The 22,273-nt window shown below is 35.2% G+C and overlaps 1 protein-coding gene across 3 annotated transcripts; it reads left to right on the top strand.

Annotated features, from left to right (window-relative positions):
• Positions 1-866: 866 nt before the first annotated feature.
• On the top strand, positions 867-21,184 carry LOC131682288 (ovochymase-2-like). 3 transcript variants are annotated; one of them, XR_009304054.1, is made up of 6 exons: positions 867-1,503; positions 1,568-1,768; positions 1,829-1,993; positions 2,053-2,176; positions 2,233-2,648; positions 20,848-21,184. XR_009304054.1 is itself a non-coding variant. In XM_058963669.1 (5 exons), the coding sequence occupies exons 1-5, from the start codon at positions 924-926 to the stop codon at positions 2,582-2,584; spliced, it is 1,422 nt and encodes a 473-aa protein (XP_058819652.1). In that variant the 5' UTR covers positions 867-923; the 3' UTR covers positions 2,585-3,385. The 3 variants fall into 3 exon arrangements, 1 of the variants encoding a protein (XP_058819652.1); XR_009304053.1 differs by having other exon boundaries at positions 2,233-2,652; XM_058963669.1 differs by lacking the exon at positions 20,848-21,184 and having other exon boundaries at positions 2,233-3,385.
• The last annotated feature ends 1,089 nt before the right edge of the window (positions 21,185-22,273 follow it).

Here is a 22,273-nt window from a genome sequence, read left to right as displayed (position 1 = left end):
CATTCCAGGACGTCTAGCAAGGTAAAACCAAGAATTGGTTTCAAAATACCTGAGTTAATATCGCAGCTATTTCTCTCGGAATTTACGACCGGTTTTCAGAAACCTTATTTCAAATAAAAGATGCAATATTACCATAAAAGTGATATTAGATTCCATTCCGAACTCATTTTCGATTTTGAAGTCACAGGTTGATTAAGGCAGTCATAGGGCGATGAGCCTATTTTGGCACCATTAGGGAGAGGTTCGTACTATCTTTTGACTGGGACGTTATAACGCAGTACAGAGGTGTCATAATTTCCGAGACTATGAGTGCGTCACAGTGTCCAACATGTCTATTGTTACAAAAAATCCGAAAACGTTAGAGCGTCATAACATGTGGGACATTATGACGCACATTGGGTACGTCAAAACATCCGAAAACGGATGTGCGTCACAAGGTCCCGGACATTATGACGCACACTTATTTTCGGATCAATGTCCCAGACATTATGACGCACCCTTTTGTGGGAATGAAGTAACGGTAACACAATAGTAAACATAAATTAGTTTATTTACGATTATTTCGAATAAAATGATAGAGTGCGAGATATTTTTTTGCATTGCTTCAGCGGTCGTTCAACTATTTATTGATTTTTTTAAACATGTAAGTGTAAGATATTAGCACAAATCCTGTATGAACAATTATAACTACGCGATGTAATAAATAAAAAGATCGTTTCTCGACACAGCGTTAAAAAATGCTTACTGTATGCACAATTTCTGTGCCTAGTGTAAGAGATGTCAACCCAACGAGATTCTCTTCTCTCATGCTGTCTGCAAAGTTATTCATATGACCGAGTTACGATTACTGCTCGTTATCAGCCATGGACAGTAACTTGCAAAACACACAAATATTCGCTATAAGAAAACATTTTTTGAACGTTATGTTATGGAGTATCTTCTTACCATTGGTGCTGTTCGGAAACAGAGGAGTGAGTCTAAAAGTACCATGTGGAAAACGTACCGAAGGTGTCGAATACTGGCCGTGGCATGTGACCGTCTTTCGGGAAAATGCTGACTCCGAATCGCCAGCTTGTGGTGGCACCCTACTCAATGAAAAATATGTGATCACCGCTGCGCATTGTCTGTACGATCTCGCGGGAAATCGAATCGAGAATTGGTTTTTAAAAATTTCCTATGGTGTTGGAGCAACTAAAAGAATAGTTTCGGTGGATAGAGTATATCATCCGAACAATTTCGATGTAGATAAATTTGAAAGCGACATTGCGGTGCTGAAGATGAATACGTCTGTTCAGTTTGACCAACATATCGCTCCAGTCTGTTTCTATAAGCTATGGAATTTCAAGCCAGCGGGCAACTTAACGATACCAGTATTAATAAGTTCTACCAACAATGTGTCGACAGTGGAATGGACTGCTATTTACTATATATCTTGCTATTCAGTCAACCGACACATTTTTGACTCCTCGTATATCTATAACATCTGCATGGGAAATATGCTTGGTACGGATTCAGCATTAAGCGTTATGAAGGACGTGAAACAAATTATTGTTTAATTTACTTCCAGACACATACAAATTTCAGATCAATCGTGGAAGTGGAATACTAATCAACAAAGATGATTCATGGCACTTGGTTGGAGTATTGCTGTACACTGTTGGTCCAAACGAGGTAGATCCTACCTACGGAGGAGGCATCGAAGTGGTACCATTCGCGGACTGGGTCGTAAGAATTCTTAACGGAATGATGATAAGTGTTAGCGAACAAGGTTGTGAATTCGTGGATAGTTATATCTTTACACAATAATTTCAAGCAGGGTATCTTTCAGAATGTAACCGCTATAAAGAAATAGAAGTGCCACCGGAAAGTAGAACATTTCACCCAACAATTACCCTGCAGAATAAAGTCAGTTCCTCAAAAAACCCCGTTTGTTACGGAACATTGATAAGTGAACGATTCATTCTGACAGCGGCAATTTGTAGTAAATTGACCAGTTGAGTAAGCTCACTTTGCAAGTAAGGTAATTCAGTTATCCAATCTATTGAATTACAGCTAAAATCTGCATGCAACATCATTTTATGATAGTTTCGACATACACCAATTTCCAGTTCCACTTTCATCCTCATGATACAAATCGTCAAGGACTAGCTCTCGTAGCACTGAACGAAAACGCACGGTTAGTACATCGTACCATTCTTGATAAAGATCTGATTAAAATGGTTTTCTTCCCAGCAATATGCGATATTTTATACATTGCCTATGGAATGAGGATACTTCCATGGAATTTTTGATGGATCTACGACATGAAATGAAATCACTGGCCAATGTTCGTGTCAAATACCAACCCGGAAGTGCGGTCGATGTTACTGTTGATGGTGACAACAACTCGTTGCCCGCGATGATATTTACCAAACCTGGTGATGCCCTTTCATTCCAACGGATGGGAGAAAATGTCAAGTATGTGGTCGGATTAATCAACAAACAGCAAGGGATGGACGAAAGCTTTCCGATACAGGTGATAAACGTGATCAACTATCTACAGTGGATCGAGTCAACAGTTTGGCCGAATATCAAGCCATACTAGGACCACATTGAACATCTTCCTAACCACAAACAACAGACAATCATCGACAGGGCCGGCGGAAAGCGTAGGTAGTATGGGTAATTACCCACAAGAAATTTTGAACCATTTCAAAAAAATTTGATGTGCAACGCATGAATCTCGCACTACACACATTTGAAAATATCAATGTACCACAATTCCATTTGCATAAACGAACGTGATTTAATGTGAATGTAATGTAAGCGTGTGCATTGTGAAAAGGGAAAAAATCGTTACTAATGGACCCCTCACCCACCCACTTTCTACCCACTCGGGCGTAAAGTGTTTCGCCGCCCCTGATCATCGACAGACATATAATTCGACATAGGGTTCGTCGCGGTGCGAATGTAGGCGGTAAATGAATTGTCCGCACCGTAACCGCAAAAAAATATAAAAAAAACCGCACCGCTTGCCGCAACCGCATTGCTTTTACCGCACCGCGCTGTAATTCCGGAAATGCGGTAGAATTGTATTTTTATAAATAGTGTTGAAAAATTATTCTTTTATTTTGAATAACCATGTATAATAAAATGTTATTCACATTTACACTAAATTTAACTTTGACGGACTTTCAGAATGTAGTGTTTATGAAAAAACAACTTTTGCAATTTCCATAATTAAAGTTTCGTACATTTCAAGAAAAATACTTCCGAAACAAGGTAAAATATTGTCATTCCTCTAAATAAGCATAGCCCTAAACTCCTACGAAATGTAACTGTATTTCATCATCGTATATACAAAAACGTTCTTCCGCAGCAATTATTAAAACTTTTATTTTATCAAACCAACAGGTAACTTACAACATTGAATAAAAGTATAATGAGTAATGAAGTTGTAGATTTTATTCTTTAAATATTATTTCTTTAAGGAATTTAACCAAAAAAAATTAGAGATGAAAAATTGATACTTCTATATCGTAGCGCATATATCCTGAAACAGTGATATAAAAATATATTGAATTTCATCAACAAGAATGACGTCATATTTGACGGCAAAAACGGTCCACACATAACATCTCAACACTGATAGAATTTATTCGTAAATCGCTAGGAATTAGTTTCGTACAGACAATTTTCATAAAATATACGAATTTTTCGTACATATGATGAATCGTTCGCAGTTCTATTGAAATACTTTAATTTTATATTACGAGTTTTTCGTGAAAACCACGAAACGACTTTTGTAGGCTTATTACGAAACAGCTTCATTCGGCAAACGAATAGTTCGCTGCTATATGCGAATATTGTTATAATATTTACGAACACCATTCGTGAAACAGTCAACGTCAATAGAGCTCCAATAGAGGAAGAATTTGGAGTCATTCTTGCTATACGTCAGACAATCGTTGATCATAACGACGATCCCGGTCTGACTATTTAGTAGCCGTATCCGTGTCCGCCGGTTTCAGGAAGATTCCCTGAACCTCTTTCGCTTCCAGTTGAACTGGAACGTTGGTTTTGAATGAAGAAGTTTGAGTTTTTCTCTGCCGGAGCAACGTTAAAACAATATGCTATTAAATACGAAAACTTTTCTAAGATGAACGAAATGAATTCGTACGACCAACGAAGTCGTGTGTAATATACACAAACATTTATTGAAATAAACAAATCATTTTTTTTCATTTCCGAAAAATAATGTTTCTATCAACGATAACATTCGTGCAATGTACACTAAATAAGTAAAAAAAACATTTGTTCATCAAGCGTCCATTTCTTCACACCACAATCTTTCTAGTCCTCTATAGAGGTGAGCAAGTTGAAAAATCGATTTTGCCAGATCGATCCATTTGTTTATAAAAACCCGTTGTTGCCAAACATCGATCCTAATAGATCGATTGAAAAATAGTATGCTAATAAATACGAAAACTTTTCCAAGATGAACGAAATGAATTCGTACGACCAACAAAATCGTTCGTAATATATGTATATATGTTTATTAAAATAAACGAAACATTTCGTTTCATTAACGAAAAATAATGTCGTTTTCAACGATTACATTCTTGCAGTGTAAACAAAAATAAGTAAAATTTACGAAAACTTACTCGTTCATATAGCAGCCATTTCTTTGTACCACAGTAAAATCGATTTGGCCACATCGATTACTTTTTAATTAAAAAAAATCGTATTGTCAAACATTGATCCCAAAAGATCGACTGAAAACAATAAGAGGCTAATAAATACGAAAACTTTTCTAAGATAAACGAAATGAATTCGTGCGACCAACGAAACCGTTCATCATATACATTAACATTTATTGAAATAAACGAATCATTTCATTTCATTCACGAAAAATGATATCGTTATCAACGATAACATTCTTGTAATGTACACTAAATATGTAAAATTCACGAAAACTTCCGTTCTTCAAGCGGCCATTACTTCACACCGCAATCTAATCCTCAATAGAGGTGAGCAGATTGAAATAAAATCGATTTTGCCAGATGGATCCTTCAAGTTAGTTAAAAAATAGTTGTTGACAAACATCGATCCTAAAATATCGATTGAAAAAATTAAATGCTAATGAATACGAAAACTTTCCTAAGACGAACGAAATAAATTCGTCTGAACAATGAAATCGTTCGAAATATACATAAACGTTGATTAGAATAAAGGGAACATTTCGTTACATCCATGAAAAATATTGTCGCTATCAACGATAACATTCGTACAATGTAAACTAAATAAGAAAAATTTACGAAAACTTTCGTTCTTCAAGCGGCCATTTATTTGTGCCACAATAAAATCGATTACGTCACATTAAAAAAAAATCGATGTTTTCAAAGATCGATCCCAAAAGATCGACTGAAAACAATAGGTGATAATATATACGAAAACTTCTCTAAAATAAACGAAATGAATTCGTGCCACCAACGAAATAATTCGTAATATACACAAACGTTTATTAAATTAAACAAAACATTTCGTTTCATTCGCGAAAAATAATGTCGTTATCAACGATAATATTCGTGCAATGTACATTAAATGTGTAAAATTTGCGAAAGCTTCCGTTCACCAAGTGGCCATTCTTGTTCATGAAATGAACGAAACCTACTATTTACAATGCACGAAAATGCTTCGTTGCAGAAAACAACGAATGAATTCGTGCATTGTAAGATAGATTTCATTATATTTACGAATTTATATTATCAGTGAACAAAACAACAATTATCGATAAAATTTATACCACAATGTTATACAGTAATTTTTGCATCAATAAACTTTTACAATCCTTGAAAAAGGTCCCAAACAGACCGAAGCGTCGGATGAAGACAAAATAGTTTATTTTTACTTATAAATTAGACTGAAAAGCCATACACCTAACCAATAACATCTAATTAGGAATCCATCCAATCTCTACCGGTACAGAGTTATTGAACATAAGAAAAACAACAAAAAATGCATGATTTGCAGCATATAGAAGAAATGTTATTAAAAGGGGATTTTAAGAACAAAGTATCCCAAAACCCTTATTCCGTATTATCAAGAAAAGGATGTATTCTCATTCAAATACTAAGATTGACCCTTTAAAATGTATGAACTGTAATTTTCTAAAGGCTAGTTCGAAAGTTCTACCATTTAATGCATTTATCCCTAATATTTTACAGTAGTGCCAATTGCAAAAACCGCAATTGAAGAGGGCGGGGGTCAAAAATTGTCCAAACTATGTTAATTTTTTTATCATAACTAACCTTGACACTTATCATAATATAAAGGGGCTTTGAAAATTACCAAAAAAACTCCTACACTACAAAAACAGTAACAAAAAATTAGGATTTAATTTGGTAGAAAATTTTCCCAGTTTTCCAATAGAAGTACGCGTCGTGTACCATACTTTTTGAGAATGAGTTCTAAAACGGACTGCAGAAAAAATCAAAATGAATGTACACAGAAATCAAATGAGATAGAAATATGATGTTGAAGATCGAAAGAGAGTGTAATCAACCTAATTTGGACCCCTCCACATTTTGGACACTTTTCATGCATTTTTCTCTTTTACTATCAATTCATTGGGTCGTTTTTAGGTCTCAGCATCATTGGATCATCTCATATTGCATCAAATTAATAAAAATTCAGTTGAAAAAATGAAATCGGAAACGATTTATAATTCCACGATTGCGAGAATTGATCGGGAGAATTGATGAATTTTTAAATTGAATTTAGAGTATAATTTAATTGTTTGATCTAACGATTTTATTTCCGTTTGGATTCGTTCTGATGTGGGGGTTTTCCTAACAATGCCATTGCTAAGCATTCACTACGGAATTAAATCTAGTTGCGTCCATCTCATATGGTAAAAGTGCTAGTTTTAATCCACTTTTTAACGCAAACGTGAGACTTTATCGATTTTTTTGAAGTGTGGTTGCGGTAATACCGCGCAGTGAATGCTTATATTCCGAACCACATCCGCGAGAAAAACGTCTCACCGTACCGCAGATTTTGCGGGGTGGGTGCGGTAAATGTACCTTTCAGTCATATAATTGTCATACAAAATCCGGCATATACTACATTGTGTCTCTTGGCATCGAAGTTGTGAACTTTGAAAATGAACTTAGTGAGCTTTTTTGTCGTGACTAACGACTTACCTTTCAATATAGGGGCCCCTTTTCAAAATTTCGGAAGAAAAATGATGTAAGATTTTGAACGCTTATATCTTTTGTTGTACTGAATGGATTTAATCAATTTCTTCGGCATTTTGTCGAAAATATTTGTACCAATGTTGTATTAAATTTTGGAATATGTAGGACATTCATTATCAACGGAAACATAGTGTTTTGAATAATCTTTCGAAAACGACTCGGAAAAGTGAAAATTTTCAGCCCATCCCGCACACAGCCGTCAATATTGTGCAGCAACCGAACAATAAAATAATGAAAAGTTTATATATAGGTCCACTACATGTTTGTTCCTATGATTATTCGTATTGGGTTGCTTGACGAGAGCAGTTGGTGGGGGAAAGCCGGCATATTAGTTTTGGTTATGCCATTAGAAGCCGGGCGGAAAGGAAAGGCCCATGCACGCCACGAGAACGAGCGAGAAAGCGATAGTAGTGAATATTAGCGAAAGCGTTACGTACAATTTGAACCTTAAAAACTTTTCTTCTACTAAACGGATTGCCAATCTTGTTTCATAAATCGGAAGGAAAACGTTCAACGCTTGCTACCGATACGTTGTTTGCTATATAAAATATAAATAGTTCAAAAACTACTTTAAATGAGAATCAACATTAATGATAAAACCTATAAATAGGGGTGTCGCAGCTTTTCTCAAAGCCAGACGTGTGTAAGACGCAGTGCATAACAGACGTGCGTGGTCGCGAGAAGCTGCATCGGACGACCAATCAAATCAGCTACCATCGGAGAGAAGAAGAAAAACGTTGGTGGAGGTGGTGGCGGTGAGAAGTCCAAAAAGCCAAAGGCTAAGAAACGCAGTCACTGAAAAGGCGGTAGTAACTGCCACTAAAAATGCTACCAAAACATCGAAGGCTGCAAAGCGTACTCATTCGGTGTGAGCTACGAAAGGGGAAAGATCGTATGGATGTACGCAGTAAAAACAATCGTCGGCAAGGTTTGAATTGTTTCAAAAGATTCCCGTCTTGTATCAACATAGTTATCTACAAACCGTCCTTATTAGGACGAATGCAAAATGGAAAAAGAATTTGATTAGAAAGTTTCTTTTATTAACCAGTATTAAGTTTGCGCTTGGTAATTCTGTACTTTTACCAGTGAATCATGAGAAAATGTTTTTCTAATCTACAAATCCGAAGGTTTTTGCAAATCCTTCCAAGAAAATCAGTGAATGTGGCAACTCTGCCACTAAGCGAAAGCTACACCAAAACGAATGATGAAAATATTTTCATTTATCGAACAAAAGGACGGCCTTCCATCTGCATTGTAAAGTCTATAAATAGGAACACCATGATGAAAGCTGTGCTCATTCGGTGTGAGCTGCGAAAGGGGAAAGATGTATGTACGCAGTAAAAACAATCGTCGGCAAGGTTTGAATTGTTTTAAAAGATTCCCGTCTTGTATCAACATAGACAAACCGTCCTTATCAGGACGAAGGCAAAATGGAAAAAGAATTTAATTAGAAAGTTTCTTTTATTAACTAGTATTAAGTTTGCGCTTGGTAATTCTGTACTTTTACCTGTGAATCGTAAGAAAATGTTTTTCTAATCTACAAACCCGAAGGTTTTTGCAAATCCTTCCAAGAAAATTAGTGAATGTGGCAACTCTGCCACTAAGCGAAAGCTACACCAAAACGAATGATGAAAATATTTTCATTTATCGAACAAAAGGACGGCCTTCCATCTGCATTGTAAAGTCTATAAATAGGAACACCATGATGAAAACTGTGCTCATTCGGTGTGAGCTGCGAAAGGGGAAAGATGTATGTACGCAGTAAAAACAATCGTCGGCAAGGTTTGAATTGTTTTAAAAGATTCCCGTCTTGTATCAACATAGACAAACCGTCCTTATCAGGACGAAGGCAAAATGGAAAAAGAATTTAATTAGAAAGTTTCTTTTATTAACTAGTATTAAGTTTGCGCTTGGTAATTCTGTACTTTTACCTGTGAATCGTAAGAAAATGTTTTTCTAATCTACAAACCCGAAGGTTTTTGCAAATCCTTCCAAGAAAATTAGTGAATGTGGCAACTCTGCCACTAAGCGAAAGCTACACCAAAACGAATGATGAAAATATTTTCATTTATCGAACAAAAGGACGGCCTTCCATCTGCATTGTAAAGTCTATAAATAGGAACACCATGATGAAAACTGTGCTCATTCGGTGTGAGCTGCGAAAGGGGAAAGATGTATGTACGCAGTAAAAACAATCGTCGGCAAGGTTTGAATTGTTTTAAAAGATTCCCGTCTTGTATCAACATAGACAAACCGTCCTTATCAGGACGAAGGCAAAATGGAAAAAGAATTTAATTAGAAAGTTTCTTTTATTAACTAGTATTAAGTTTGCGCTTGGTAATTCTGTACTTTTACCAGTGAATCATGAGAAAATGTTTTTCTAATCTACAAACTCGAAGGTTTTTGCAAATCCTTCCAAGAAAATCAGTGAATGTGGCAACTCTGCTACTGAGCGAAAGCTACACCAAAACGAATGATGAAAATATTTTCATTTATCGAACAAAAGGACGGCCTTCCATCTGCATTGTAAAGTCTATAAATAGGAACACCATGATGAAAACTGTGCTCATTCGGTGTGAGCTGCGAAAGGGGAAAGATCGTATGTTTGTTTTAAAAGATTCCCGTCTTGTATTAGCATAGACAAACCGTCCTTATCAGGACGAATGCAAAATGGAAAAAGAATTTAATTAGAAAGTTTCTTTTATTAACTAGTATTAAGTTTGCGCTTGGTAATTCTGTACTTTTACCAGTGAATCATAAGAAAATGTTTTTCTAATCTACAAACCCGAAGGTTTTTGCAAATCCTTCCAAGAAAATCAGTGAATGTCGCAACTCTGCCACTAAGCGAAAGCTACACCAAAACGAATGATGAAAAGATGGGTTGGTGATGTATATGACATAACAGGGGTGTCGTGACCACACTTCGAAGTTATTTCAAATCTTGCAAAGCATAAATTGACATAATTTCAATGCTTGTTCCTTTATGAATGAAATGACAAATTTTCAGGTCAACGCGGCAATAACTTTGCAATTTATAGAACAATTTTATATTTTTAGTTATCATATATTAACTGTCATCTCTTCCAAACAACTTAACCCTCTGCTGCCAACCCCGTGGTTTTGCAGGGTTAAGGAGAATCATTGTAAAATGTCCAATACATGATTTTATGTTGTTACCTCCACTAAAACCACTTCAGAACACTCCCACCTGTCATACATGCACATTGTCTGCTTGTTGAAATCATTATATGAAATTATTGACCTGTATTCAATGCGGAGAACTCGGTAATAAAATTGTTTTGCTGAATATACTAACGAACGGGATCCCCAGGAAAATTTCGCTGAGCCCGGTGAATCGAACTTAATGCGTAAAATTTAGCCATTTGAAAGAGATACAAGAAGAATTTTAAGAATATGATCATCGCGGTTATGTCCCGGACATTACCCGCTCCTAGTTTTTTGCTAAGTGTGTTCATTTCTGTACGAAAAAGATTCCGATGGTTGTTTCGAGAGATTTTAACATTGATATTTCAAAGCAAGAAAATTGTTCATTTCATGAATGAATGTCTCAACCAGCTTAGAATCCAGCGCATCCCCTATCAACGCAGACGCCAACAATAAAGGTTCTTTTCAAAACCACCATAATTATTATAAAGAATAACTTGAAACATTCCCACATATTTCATTGAGTATCATTCGATTTGAATTACAAGTCAAACGAGTAGTCACGACACTCCGGTTATGTCCTAGACATTACCCACCCATCTTTTTTCCTTTTCACGAGTCCAGAGGATTACATGGATGATCACAAAAATGTTCATAACAAACATGAAAATAATCACATCTTTTAAAAAACCACCAAGTCAAGTGATTCACTCAAATCCTCCATTTACTTGATTTTTTTTAATTTATTTTGAATGTCGTGCACAATTTGTTGATTGTCCGAAATAGAACGAGCTGGAAAAACATACTTATATTCAACAAAAGCTTCTCAGCAAGACAAGTGCACGTTACGGACAGTAGGTACTTGAGTTTCGAAGAAGGAACAAAAAGCAAGAAGAACACCGCATAATTGAGCCACGATGGTCACTTTAATGGACATGGAACATGCTCGCCACAATGCGAGCCACCAACGACATGCACCGTCACACTGGGACATGTTCTTTTTAGTCACATACAGAAGAGGACCTGGGCGAGGTTGGCTCCCAGCCAGTTTAGTACTGCTCGGTCGGAGCAGCAGACTGTCACCGTTTTAACCGATGCCATCACAATAATGACCCAAGCTTGCAAGCTTGGTGAACTCCAATTTTGATATTCCAGCTTCGAGTCACCTCGCGAGGAAGCGAACACTTTAGTTGCTCCTTCTTTCGGCGATCCATCAATATTTAAAATGTTTCAAGTTCTCCAAAATGTATGGCGAAACGTTTTCAACCAGGATGCGGGTCTAGCTGCAGCTGGTCGCAAATGAATGCCATGTCTGAAATTTGCTTCAATGCATTTTCTATCGGTCGGCTGCTTACTCATTCTGAACTCAAACCGTGTTACATTGCATTAATTTTGAAAACGGTTTTGATGTCAGAGCCTTGTGTTTATTTGTTACTCGCTTTTCTTCTGTCGTTGATGAGGCTGAATGCTCAGTTCGAGTTTGTTGATTGCCATTTTCCACGAATGTCTACCACGACTCCCCAGTCGTTTACTTCTGAATGTGGTGCCTTTTTAATTCGTTATCTGGCAAACCGGTGGCTCTTTTACCTAAATTTATATTCTGCAGTTGATTTTAATTAAGATATAATGGCTTTGATAATGGTAACAGTTTAATTTCTTTGAAGAATTTTTGAACCGTCTCTAAAAAACAGGGTGTATTATGAGAGTATTTATGCATCGAACGTTTGTTAAAACATGAATAAGTAAAAAAAAACTTAGTTGACTCTTCATTTTTTTCCCAGATCTGCTCTTTTTAGTATTTTTATATCAAGAACTACAAAGCTTGATTTTACAACTGACTCAGATTGGAAAATGTCTGTTTGTATGTGACAAACACTGCCAAACATTTTTCTCAGAAATGGCTGAGCCAATTTGCACAAACTTAATTCGGTTCGGAAGGTAAGCGTTGATGAGCACGGTCACATAATGAATTCCCATTGAAACTGGTACCATAATAGGCTTGGTTTTGCAGGTCTAGATCGCTAATGACAGTCTACCTACTGATATCGCAAAGCTATAAACACACCGCTTGATCACAGTAAAACAAACGAATGAATTTTAGCCGCGCCCTCTACGGGAAAATACAACTGCAATCGAATTTCCCGAGCAAACGAAAAGCCCGTAATACCCCTATGGTCATGGGGTTTGACATGGCCCATGGGTGTTTGAAATGGGTTCAAACCATGAAAACACCATTCTATGGTGTCTTGATGGTTGTGAATTTTGTCACAGACCATGTTTAAGGACTTTTCAAGGGGCTATGTGGTGTTTGAAACCATGCGTACAAGATATGTGGTATTGATAATATTCAATAGGCTATTCGAGGCATAGATAACACTAAAACCAAGATCACTGTATGTATGGATAATGATATGACTGAAATTCGACTATATGATTTGGAACTGCGTATCAGGTCCGAGTACATAAACAAATCATGTTGAAAAACGGAGAAGTGGAATCTTTTACGAATGACACCTAGAGAAACTTTTTCTCTGGCATTCTCAACGGCGTTCGTGTGATTTAAATGCAGCTGAACTAACTTATTCCGTCACATTTGACCTTCGAATGCAAATCATAACGCAACAGCTTATTTTGTTTTAAAATCGATAATAAAATGTTTAGTAATCTCAATTTTTTACAATTGTGTACGTGGTTCGTCTAGAGAAAAAATTCCATCAAACCAATGAACATCTAAAATTACACACTACTCAAAAATGCAATTATGCAAATGCAATAATTAAATAAACCGCGGCTTAGAAACCATTCATTAATTACGTAACGCAAAAAAATCCCCAAACTAATTTCCCCCTGTTACAAATTTCATTTATCTTCTCCCTCCACAAAGAAAAAAAGTATTCTTCATTAAAACAATTTCAATCCACCTAACAGTGTTATGGCACATTTCTTCTAGCCCTTATCACTCTCTTCGGATATTTATATCGATAATTTATGAAGAGAAATATATTGTGCTGGGTCAAAAAATCGAAGAAAAAACATTATTGCTTTGTTTGAAGTGCATACTCTCAAGAGCGTTTACTCAAATTTTCAACACGACTGAAAACTAAAAACTGAAATTGCAGCTCTTGATATCACGCTATCTCTGAAGTGCATGCGTGCATATGTCAAACTTTAATTCGATATTGACTTTATCGAAAAGTGAAATCACAGTGAGAAATATATTTCGAATACCGTTGAACTAATCGATCTTTGCTGTATCGATTTTTTGGTTATTTTCGGCAAATTTACCGGAAATAACTAACAAAATCCCCCAAATTTGCCTAAAATAACCGACAAAATCGATACAGTAGAACTTTACGGCAATTGAAACATAGTAACATAATCGATCTTTGGTTTGAACCATTACTGCTAAACAAACTAAAAAAAACTCTCGAAATCCGTTATGGTAAATCATCATCATTACTGGAACAATTTGTTTTGCGAAACTCTTCGATAACCTTCCGTCACTCGTGCTAGTGCACTGGACGCAGGCTACTCTGAAAATCTAGTAAAATCGTTTTAGGGCACTAGCGGATTTTGTTTAAAGACATTTGAGCGACTTCTGACTAAAAAATTAAAGAATTCTAAAAACTAAAATCTTTTCTATAATTTTCAGTTCAGCGATTCGTGCGACATTATATTCACCGTAAACCTTGAAAAATAAACTCTGTTGTGGAGTGAGGGTCTAATACTTTATAATATATACAACCTTATCATGAAAAGTTTGTTTAATAAACCTTTGTAATAGTGGTTAAAGAAAAAGATGAAAATATTTAAACTTTCTCGATCCGTAATATGCATAAATACTTGAGTGTACCAAGTAATTTAGGATACCCTTTTAACATATACTATAGTCGTTAAAATAATCTCATAAAAACCGGTTTTAATCCACCTAGTGGTGCAATTGAATCTTAACTTAATATTTTAATCCAATTGAGAAAATAGTGTACTACGTATTGAAAATTTTAACTAACCCAACTGACCAAAGAGGTGCAGTGTCGGTCCATATGCATAAACACCCGGTTGATACGCAACCCAGATTTTACGGACTTTGGTACTAGAATGTTTAAACCTCTATACCATCAAAATTTCAAACTGGCAACTCAGATCCATTATTTCGTGTTCAGCTTATGAGTTCAAATTCTACAAGAACATAGTCAAAATCTAGATTGTGTACGGTAATTTACCAAATAATAACACTAGTAAAAACAGCAACATTAGAGATGATTAGCAACATATAATTTCAACAAATTCAACCACCCCGGGTAAGCCTAGGAGACTCGGGTTTTTGGGGCGATCTCCCGGCCTCCGGGTTTTACGTTTATTTCTCCGGGTAAGACGAGAAGAAGGATAACACTCTGCTACAAAAAATCAAACATTGAATGAACTTTTCAAGTGACCTAATGTAGGTTATACATCTACCCAAATGCAGCACAAAACCACGTTATACCCACAAAACCTTAATTTATAGCAAAAAAATCATTTTTTGGACATTCGGCACTAAAAATTAACTGCGTTGTCATTTTTCTGCGAATTTTTAATTTTTCAACAGCTCAGGAAAGAAGTAAATGAGACCTTTCTCGAACTAACTTGTTTGAAGAGTAAATTCTTTATAATTACTACTTTAACGCCAAAATTATTCTATTACATGATGTGCAGATTGTAACCGCTTAAAATCCTATTAAACACCCTTCCGCCCTATCAGGGAGAGTACCTCACTAATCCATTAATTATCCTGTCTACAATCGATGGAATGCGTACAAATTGGTATCAACAGCTTTGCTTCGTCGTTAAGAATTAAAATATGCCACACAGCTGCCATGAAATCGGTGAAATTCTCGTATTTGAGTATAATGAAAACTCGAGTGCCTCTAGCATTGCCATACCATTTGACTCAATGCAAAAATACAACAAAAATCAAATGCTTATAAAAAGCTATCACGATCTGCTACAGTCAAGAGGAAAACGCCATTTTCCAAAAAAAATCCTTCTACTTGAGGAAAGCGTTATTCTCGTAATAATTTTATAAATTAAATTTTAAAAAATCGGTTTTTTTAAACAAATAATTGATTATTGCACAATCAATAGTCGACAAAGAGTAAAACTTTTAAAGTTTTCAAAATAAATATATGGTGTCTTCATCAAAGTTGTTCGCAAAATTAAGTGCAACATATTTGCTGAAATTTTCATCTCAACACAATCACAAAATTAATGAAAATACCTCACTTATAGGAGATTATTTCCGCGAAAACATAGAAAGGGCATATTGGTTCCATTAAATTATTATTACGTTAATTTAACTAAAGCAATAATCAATCATGAAAAACTCAATAACGACTTCAAAAATTTCCTAGAAAACGTCGAGTTGATTGACGTTGTAGCTCTATGTCTTACAAATATCATCACAACCTACAATTCTTCACTTGCGGAAATCACTAGAACGGTCCCCAAAACTTTTAAATATAATGGTGTTTTTTGACCCTGGATCAATTACGATTTGTGGACACTGATTAAAATCAAAAGTAATTATCTGAAACGAGTAAAAAATAATCCCAATGATGAAAACCTCAAAGCTCTTCCGCAGCACATAACTAAAAAAATAATGTAATGAAGAAACAATGCAAAAGGCGTACTTTGAAAACCTTCTATCCAACACCTCCTTCAAAAGTTTGGAAAATATTAATACCATTTTGGGTCGTTCAAAGTCGGAAGTTCCCATCAGCCTAATTTGCAGAGATATTAGAGTCACTGAGTAGTATGTGATGTTTTCAACGAATATTTCTCTAGTACAATAGGATTCCGTTTTTGGCAACAATATATTTTTTTTCAATTGCCAAAACAGGAACCGTGCCAAAAATGGAACCTTATTTTAAAAGCTTTTATTTTCAATTTGTTACATCATAAATGTTACAACAACAGTAATTATATAAGAATATGTGATATGAAATGAAATGATAGAAGAAAATCAGCAAATATAATTTTATTTGCTATGCCCGTCCCCATAAAATGTAGTAAATATGACTCCCATGTCTGGAAAAAAAGTCAAAAGTGATATCAATTATAATTACAATTACAACTAAATGTGTATGAGCATTTTGTATGTACAACAACAATGTTGCCAAAAACGGGATCAATTTGTTGCCAAAAACGGAACTCCTTTGTTGCCAAAAATTGGCATGCTCAAAAACGGAACGTGCCCCAAACGGCATCTTACTGTATTGACAAAAGTTTGGCTGAGAATATTCCCACGAGTCCTAAATCCTATTGCAAATATACAACACGTCCACGAAACAACCTTCTTGCGTCCTGCGACCATAAACGAAGTGATTCTTTTGATTAAAGGCCTCACAAAAAACAACAGCTGTGGTCCTGATAAGATCCCCACTAGTGTTCTTAAGAGTAGGGGAACACGGGGAGACTTGACCAAGCACAAAATTCTATTTTTGGCTATGGCATCTTCTATTCGATTCCTAAAAATTTTTCAAAAATATTTTTATACTTGTTTCGATCCCTTAAGGTAATTTTAAAAACTTGGAATGAAAAATCCTTTCCTTGCAGGAAATATTACGAGATTAATAAATTTGTATTAAATTATGTAATTTTTTATCAAACTTTGTATGGACATACCATCTTAATTCTTATGAAGCAGTGAAATGATTTTACATAAATTGGAACATTGGAATAGTTATTACTAGAATTTGCATGATATTGAACAACTTTTTCCAACACTGCCGGTGCACCATCAACATCGACATTAAAAACTTAAATAAATGAGAATATATTCATCGCAGAGACTTGGTACCTTTGAATGAAATGTTCAGAATGAATTGCTGAATATCATAGACGTAGTCAGAAAAAGAAAAGAAGAAGGGGGGGGGGGCATGTGTACTCCCCAGTCCCTGTTTAGATTGTTTTTATAAGACAAAGAATCATTACGTCCTTGTAAATGTCAACGACTGAACTTTCTTAATATTTTGATAGACCCAAATATGAATCACACTACAATCTTTGTTGTGAAAAATAACATTTACAATATTTAGAATTTACACTTACAAATTTATGTGTTGTTTTTGCTTGGGGCAAAAACTAACTCAGGTCTGGAAATCGCGTTGTGTTCTAAACTGAAGTATATTTCTGGTTCGCCAACATCACCTCTGTTTTGCGTGAACCTAACTCAATTTCATCAAAAAACGCTTGTTTGAAATAACTATCCTGGTTTCGTTCCTAGATTTTCAAACGAAAACGTCAATATAAACAATTCCGAGACCTCAAGGAATCTAAGGATATGTATTTTTTTTTCAAATTCTGACTCTGAACGGCTAAGAAATAGAGTTTTAAAAGATGTAAAAATAAGTAAACCGCTGAATCATTTTAAATGAGATAACAGTAGAGCCCTTCAATAGTAGTACTCAAACACGTAAGATTAATTTTTAATTCGGCGGTTTAAACCTGCGTTGAAGATGTGCTCCATATATTATACTAAACTATCTAAACAGGGAACTGGGGAGTACACAAGCCACACCCCCTCTTGTTTTCATTTTCTGACTATGTCTATGTTATTCAGCCATTCATTCTGAGCATTTCATTCAAAGGTACCAAGTCTCTGTGATGAATATATTCTCATTTATTCAAGTTTAAAGTATCGGTACTGACAGTGTTGGAAGAAATAATTAATTTCTGCATTTGGATTGAACTACTAATTTTAAAATCGTTATAACTATTTTTTTGAAAACTCGTAGCTAGTTACCGTCTTCGACAAAGTTGTTAACCAAGGTTTCAATTATCGTTTTATAAAGCTGGTTTTTCATATTGAGTGAAATAGCTATCTTTATTAACGTAAATGCAAAATAATTAATTTCTCCATATAAAATCCTATACAAACTTTAAACGCAATGCGCAAACACGGGAGGCAACCGACCGCTCCCAAACTTTGCGCAGGCTTTTGGGACCACAAAAGGAACTCAAAAAGTGCTGTGCTCGAAAATGTCATTTTCGAGCCACTCTAGTGAACATGCAATGCAAGCAGTACAGTTAATCCTTAAAAAGAAATGCAATAAAAAAAACGAAATTTATCGAATGCAACCATTTTATATTTTTTACTACTAGTTAAGGGTCTCGACAATATGGAAAAAAATAATTTCAGTATGTTTTATGTCATTATTTTTTGCTATGATTTTTCAAAATTCTCTTGGTCAAGTCTCCCCACGCCTTGGTCAGGTCTCCTCGTAGTGGGGAGACTTGACCAAAAAAAACGATCACAGAAAAACTTTTGTAACTTTTCAAAAATTAAATTAAAAATTCTGCAAAAAATCATGAAGACGCACAATAACTTTGCACATTATATCGCAATGACTTTTGAAGGATAAAAGGCTTTTTTAGAGATTTATGCAGTTTTAGCTGAAAACCTGGTCAAGTCTCCCCATGTTCCTCTAACTACCACTTTTGCCAACATCCTAACCAAAGCTTTTAATTTAATAATTCAAACCGGTAGGTACCCAGACTGTTTAAAAATAGCCCGACTAATTCTAATTTTCAAAGCTGGTGATCCAAACCAACCTTGCAACTATAGACCAATTTCAACATTCTTGAGAAATTGCTCATCACTCGACTACTCGAGTTTTTGAACAAACATAACATAATTTACAACTAACAGTATGGGTTGCAGCACTTTAGTTGCAATGACCGAACTAATTGACTCCATCATTAGTCAAATTGATAACAAAAGAACTATGCCCATTTTCTGGACCTAAAAAATCATTCGATACTCTGGATCACTCAATCTTGCTTAAGAAGTTGAAATGCTATGGTATCAGGGTATTAGCATATCATATTATTCAAAGCTGTCTGTCGTATAGGAACCAATTCGTATCTCTTATAGACTAATAGAAATAGTAGTGCCTCAAGGCAGTAATATTGGAGCACTGTTATTTTCATTATATATCAATAACCTAGGTAGACTCGAGTTAAATGGGTCTCCTAGTCTTTTCGCTGATGACACAGCGTTGTTTTACCCGAACAATAACTGTCTGGATATTGTGCGCGACATTGAATCAGATTTAAAAAAACTAACGACGTATTTCAACGAAAATCTTCTTTTCTTGAACCTATCAAAAACAAAATATATGCTGTTTCGTACATCTAGAAGCGCTATAGGCATGTATCCAGACTTAAGAATGTGTTAACATGATTTTTAACAAACCTAGTATTTTGTTATACTAGTATTTTGTTTACTTGTTATATTTTGTACACTAGTATTTTGTTATACAATAATAATACCCATAACATTATGCCTTTGGTTGGGTTGACTGACTACCAAACAATAATATACATCCACAATGCTTTGCATAATACAATTGCTCATAACAATTTAGAATCTACAACAGGCACACCTCACAGCACTAGACAAGCCAATCATTTATTATACTCCAGAGTATCCACGAACCTTGGTCAAAGACGCATTTCTATCATCGAACCTAAGTTATTCAACCAGCTTCCTACTGATTCAAAGCAAATGACTTGTCGCTCTTGTTTCCAAGCAAAATTGAAACTAATTTTTAAAATCAAAACAGGAGAATTTTTAATTTAAACTTCGTTCACCACCAATCGAGCTTATTCCTTTACTAATAATTGGTTAACATTTTTTTAATAAAATGATTGAAAAATGCATTTTTTCTAGCAACAAGTAATAAATAAATTTAAATTATTACACACTTCCCTCAAAGCTACGATGGGACCCTTAAAAGGATTTTTTTCCGCTGGGTACTCGCCGTAGTTACTTCTTGTCAAATGTTTTGTCGGTTTGTAAAAATCTTTCAGCCGCATTCAATGTTAAATATCTCTGGTGATAATGGCCCGATTGTAATAATCTATACCTCGTTAGAAAGGTATTCTTAAGCTTTCTGGTGATATCGTTTGTCTTGTTTTGACAGTTAGTCTAAAAAAATACAAAAAGGGCCATCTACGCACGCAATTATCCATATCATGGAAACTGACCAACAGAATCAAAAACAAATTAATAGTCTATCTGACGTTTCGTTAGAAGTTGGTTCGGATAAGACTGGTTCAGCCCTTGTGGAAAAACATGAATAAGAGTTTATCAAATACAAACATTATTCCAAGTCGTCGAGCGGAGTCCATTGGTATATAACACTCGGGCATCGGAAAAAATCTTGAAAGTTTGAGCGAAAATATGCAATGTAACATTTAATCATACCCCTTCCTTTCACCGCTTAAAAGTGTTACGTAATTTATGAATGTTCTCTTACTTGCAATCGTAGAAGATCGGATAAAAATTAGTCATATTACCAAGGTCGTTCATTTTCAAAGATAGCGCTGATGAATCATTCTATAAAAAATAAATTTACAGGGGATGCAAACAATTTTTATCTTCAAATTTTGATTTTTACAGATGGATCTAAAAAATACCAGTGTATCATCTATGGAACTATAGCCGACCCTTATGCGCACGAAATTTCTCATAGTTGTCCCCTAGTCCATCGAACTCATATGCTAAAATATTCTACATATAGCTCATCCTTGATACTATGCAGTGTGCAACGAAGGTGTTGAACAGAATAAATGCAAATTATTTTACTCAGATTATGTTGTGTATAAATGGAGCCACATACGACAGAACCTCAACAAATATTCATCTGAATGCAAAATAGTTAAACATCTAGACATAGATTTCTCGCAGTCGTTATGGTTATTTGGGTAAGATGGTGCTCTCTGGTATGAAAAGCATATAAACAAAGCCCTAGAGCTACCAACACCTATTCGACTCTGTTTGAATACATTTTCCATGCAATGCGAACATCATCATGCTTTTATGTATGCCTGAATGCTAAGTCATATGATGATACCATCTTATGCCAAGCCGTATTGTGATGAGCAACAGGTGAGTACCATGAATCCCTATTGTTTATGTATTACATTGTTGTTAGAATGCAAAAGGCTAGTTTTGCTGCTCAAAAAGATTTATGTTCCACGATTTATTTTTTTCTGCATTCAATTGGGTAGATATTATTAAATAAGCAAAACGCTTAATGCATTCTGCTGAATCTCAGCTTTCTTCATAATGTTTGCCGAAACTACGCTCATCAACCAAAGTTTTTGCGGAAATCTCAATAAAACACTTGTTTTACTGAAAATCGGAAAATATATCACTAAAAATCAGTAATTTATTGTCACTTTGCTGAGATATCCGTTACAAAGTTTTACTAACTATTCGACTGTGAGGAAACTGCCGTGCTGAATAGAGTATGAAAGTTGTGACAAGTTTAGAACTCAAGGGAGAGCAAGTATTTGGAGTATACGGTTTGGGAAATGGAAATAAGTTTATTTATCTATTTGACAAACATTTTTAATTTACTTTTGTTTTCAAATTTCGTCTTTCCTATGAAAATTTCTTTGATTTTGGTTAATCACACAAATAAACTTTATCTTTCAATTCATATAACCACTCCCTTTTGAAGCCACCAATGCTTTTACATTTTTAAATTTAAACCCCAAGTAACTGAAACGAGGAAGAACAGTTGATGTCAAATGCAAATTGCACCCCAAAAGTGAGGACCTTTGCTTGTCGAAGCGTAAAGTGTAACTAAAGACGTTTTCGAAAAACAAATGTGCGCTCACCTAGCCGGAAGTAGATTTGTTTCGTATTTGAGAAAGATGATTGAGGCGATTCGTGTGGAGGAAAGTTACCTTCCGGAACGATTGCTCAAAGTTTTCGTTTTATTTGTTTGCCTTGTAATGCGATCATTTGCGTAACTAACGGGAAGGGCACACAATTTACTCTAAATAAGACGTTGAAGCCACAAAAGATGGAATTGGTT

The sequence above is a fragment of the Topomyia yanbarensis genome, chromosome 2, assembly GCF_030247195.1.
Source record: "Topomyia yanbarensis strain Yona2022 chromosome 2, ASM3024719v1, whole genome shotgun sequence".
In the NCBI taxonomy this organism is placed as follows: domain Eukaryota; kingdom Metazoa; phylum Arthropoda; class Insecta; order Diptera; family Culicidae; genus Topomyia; species Topomyia yanbarensis.
The sequence above is the reverse complement of the archived record's forward strand: the minus strand, read 5'-3'. Positions and strand labels throughout refer to the sequence as shown.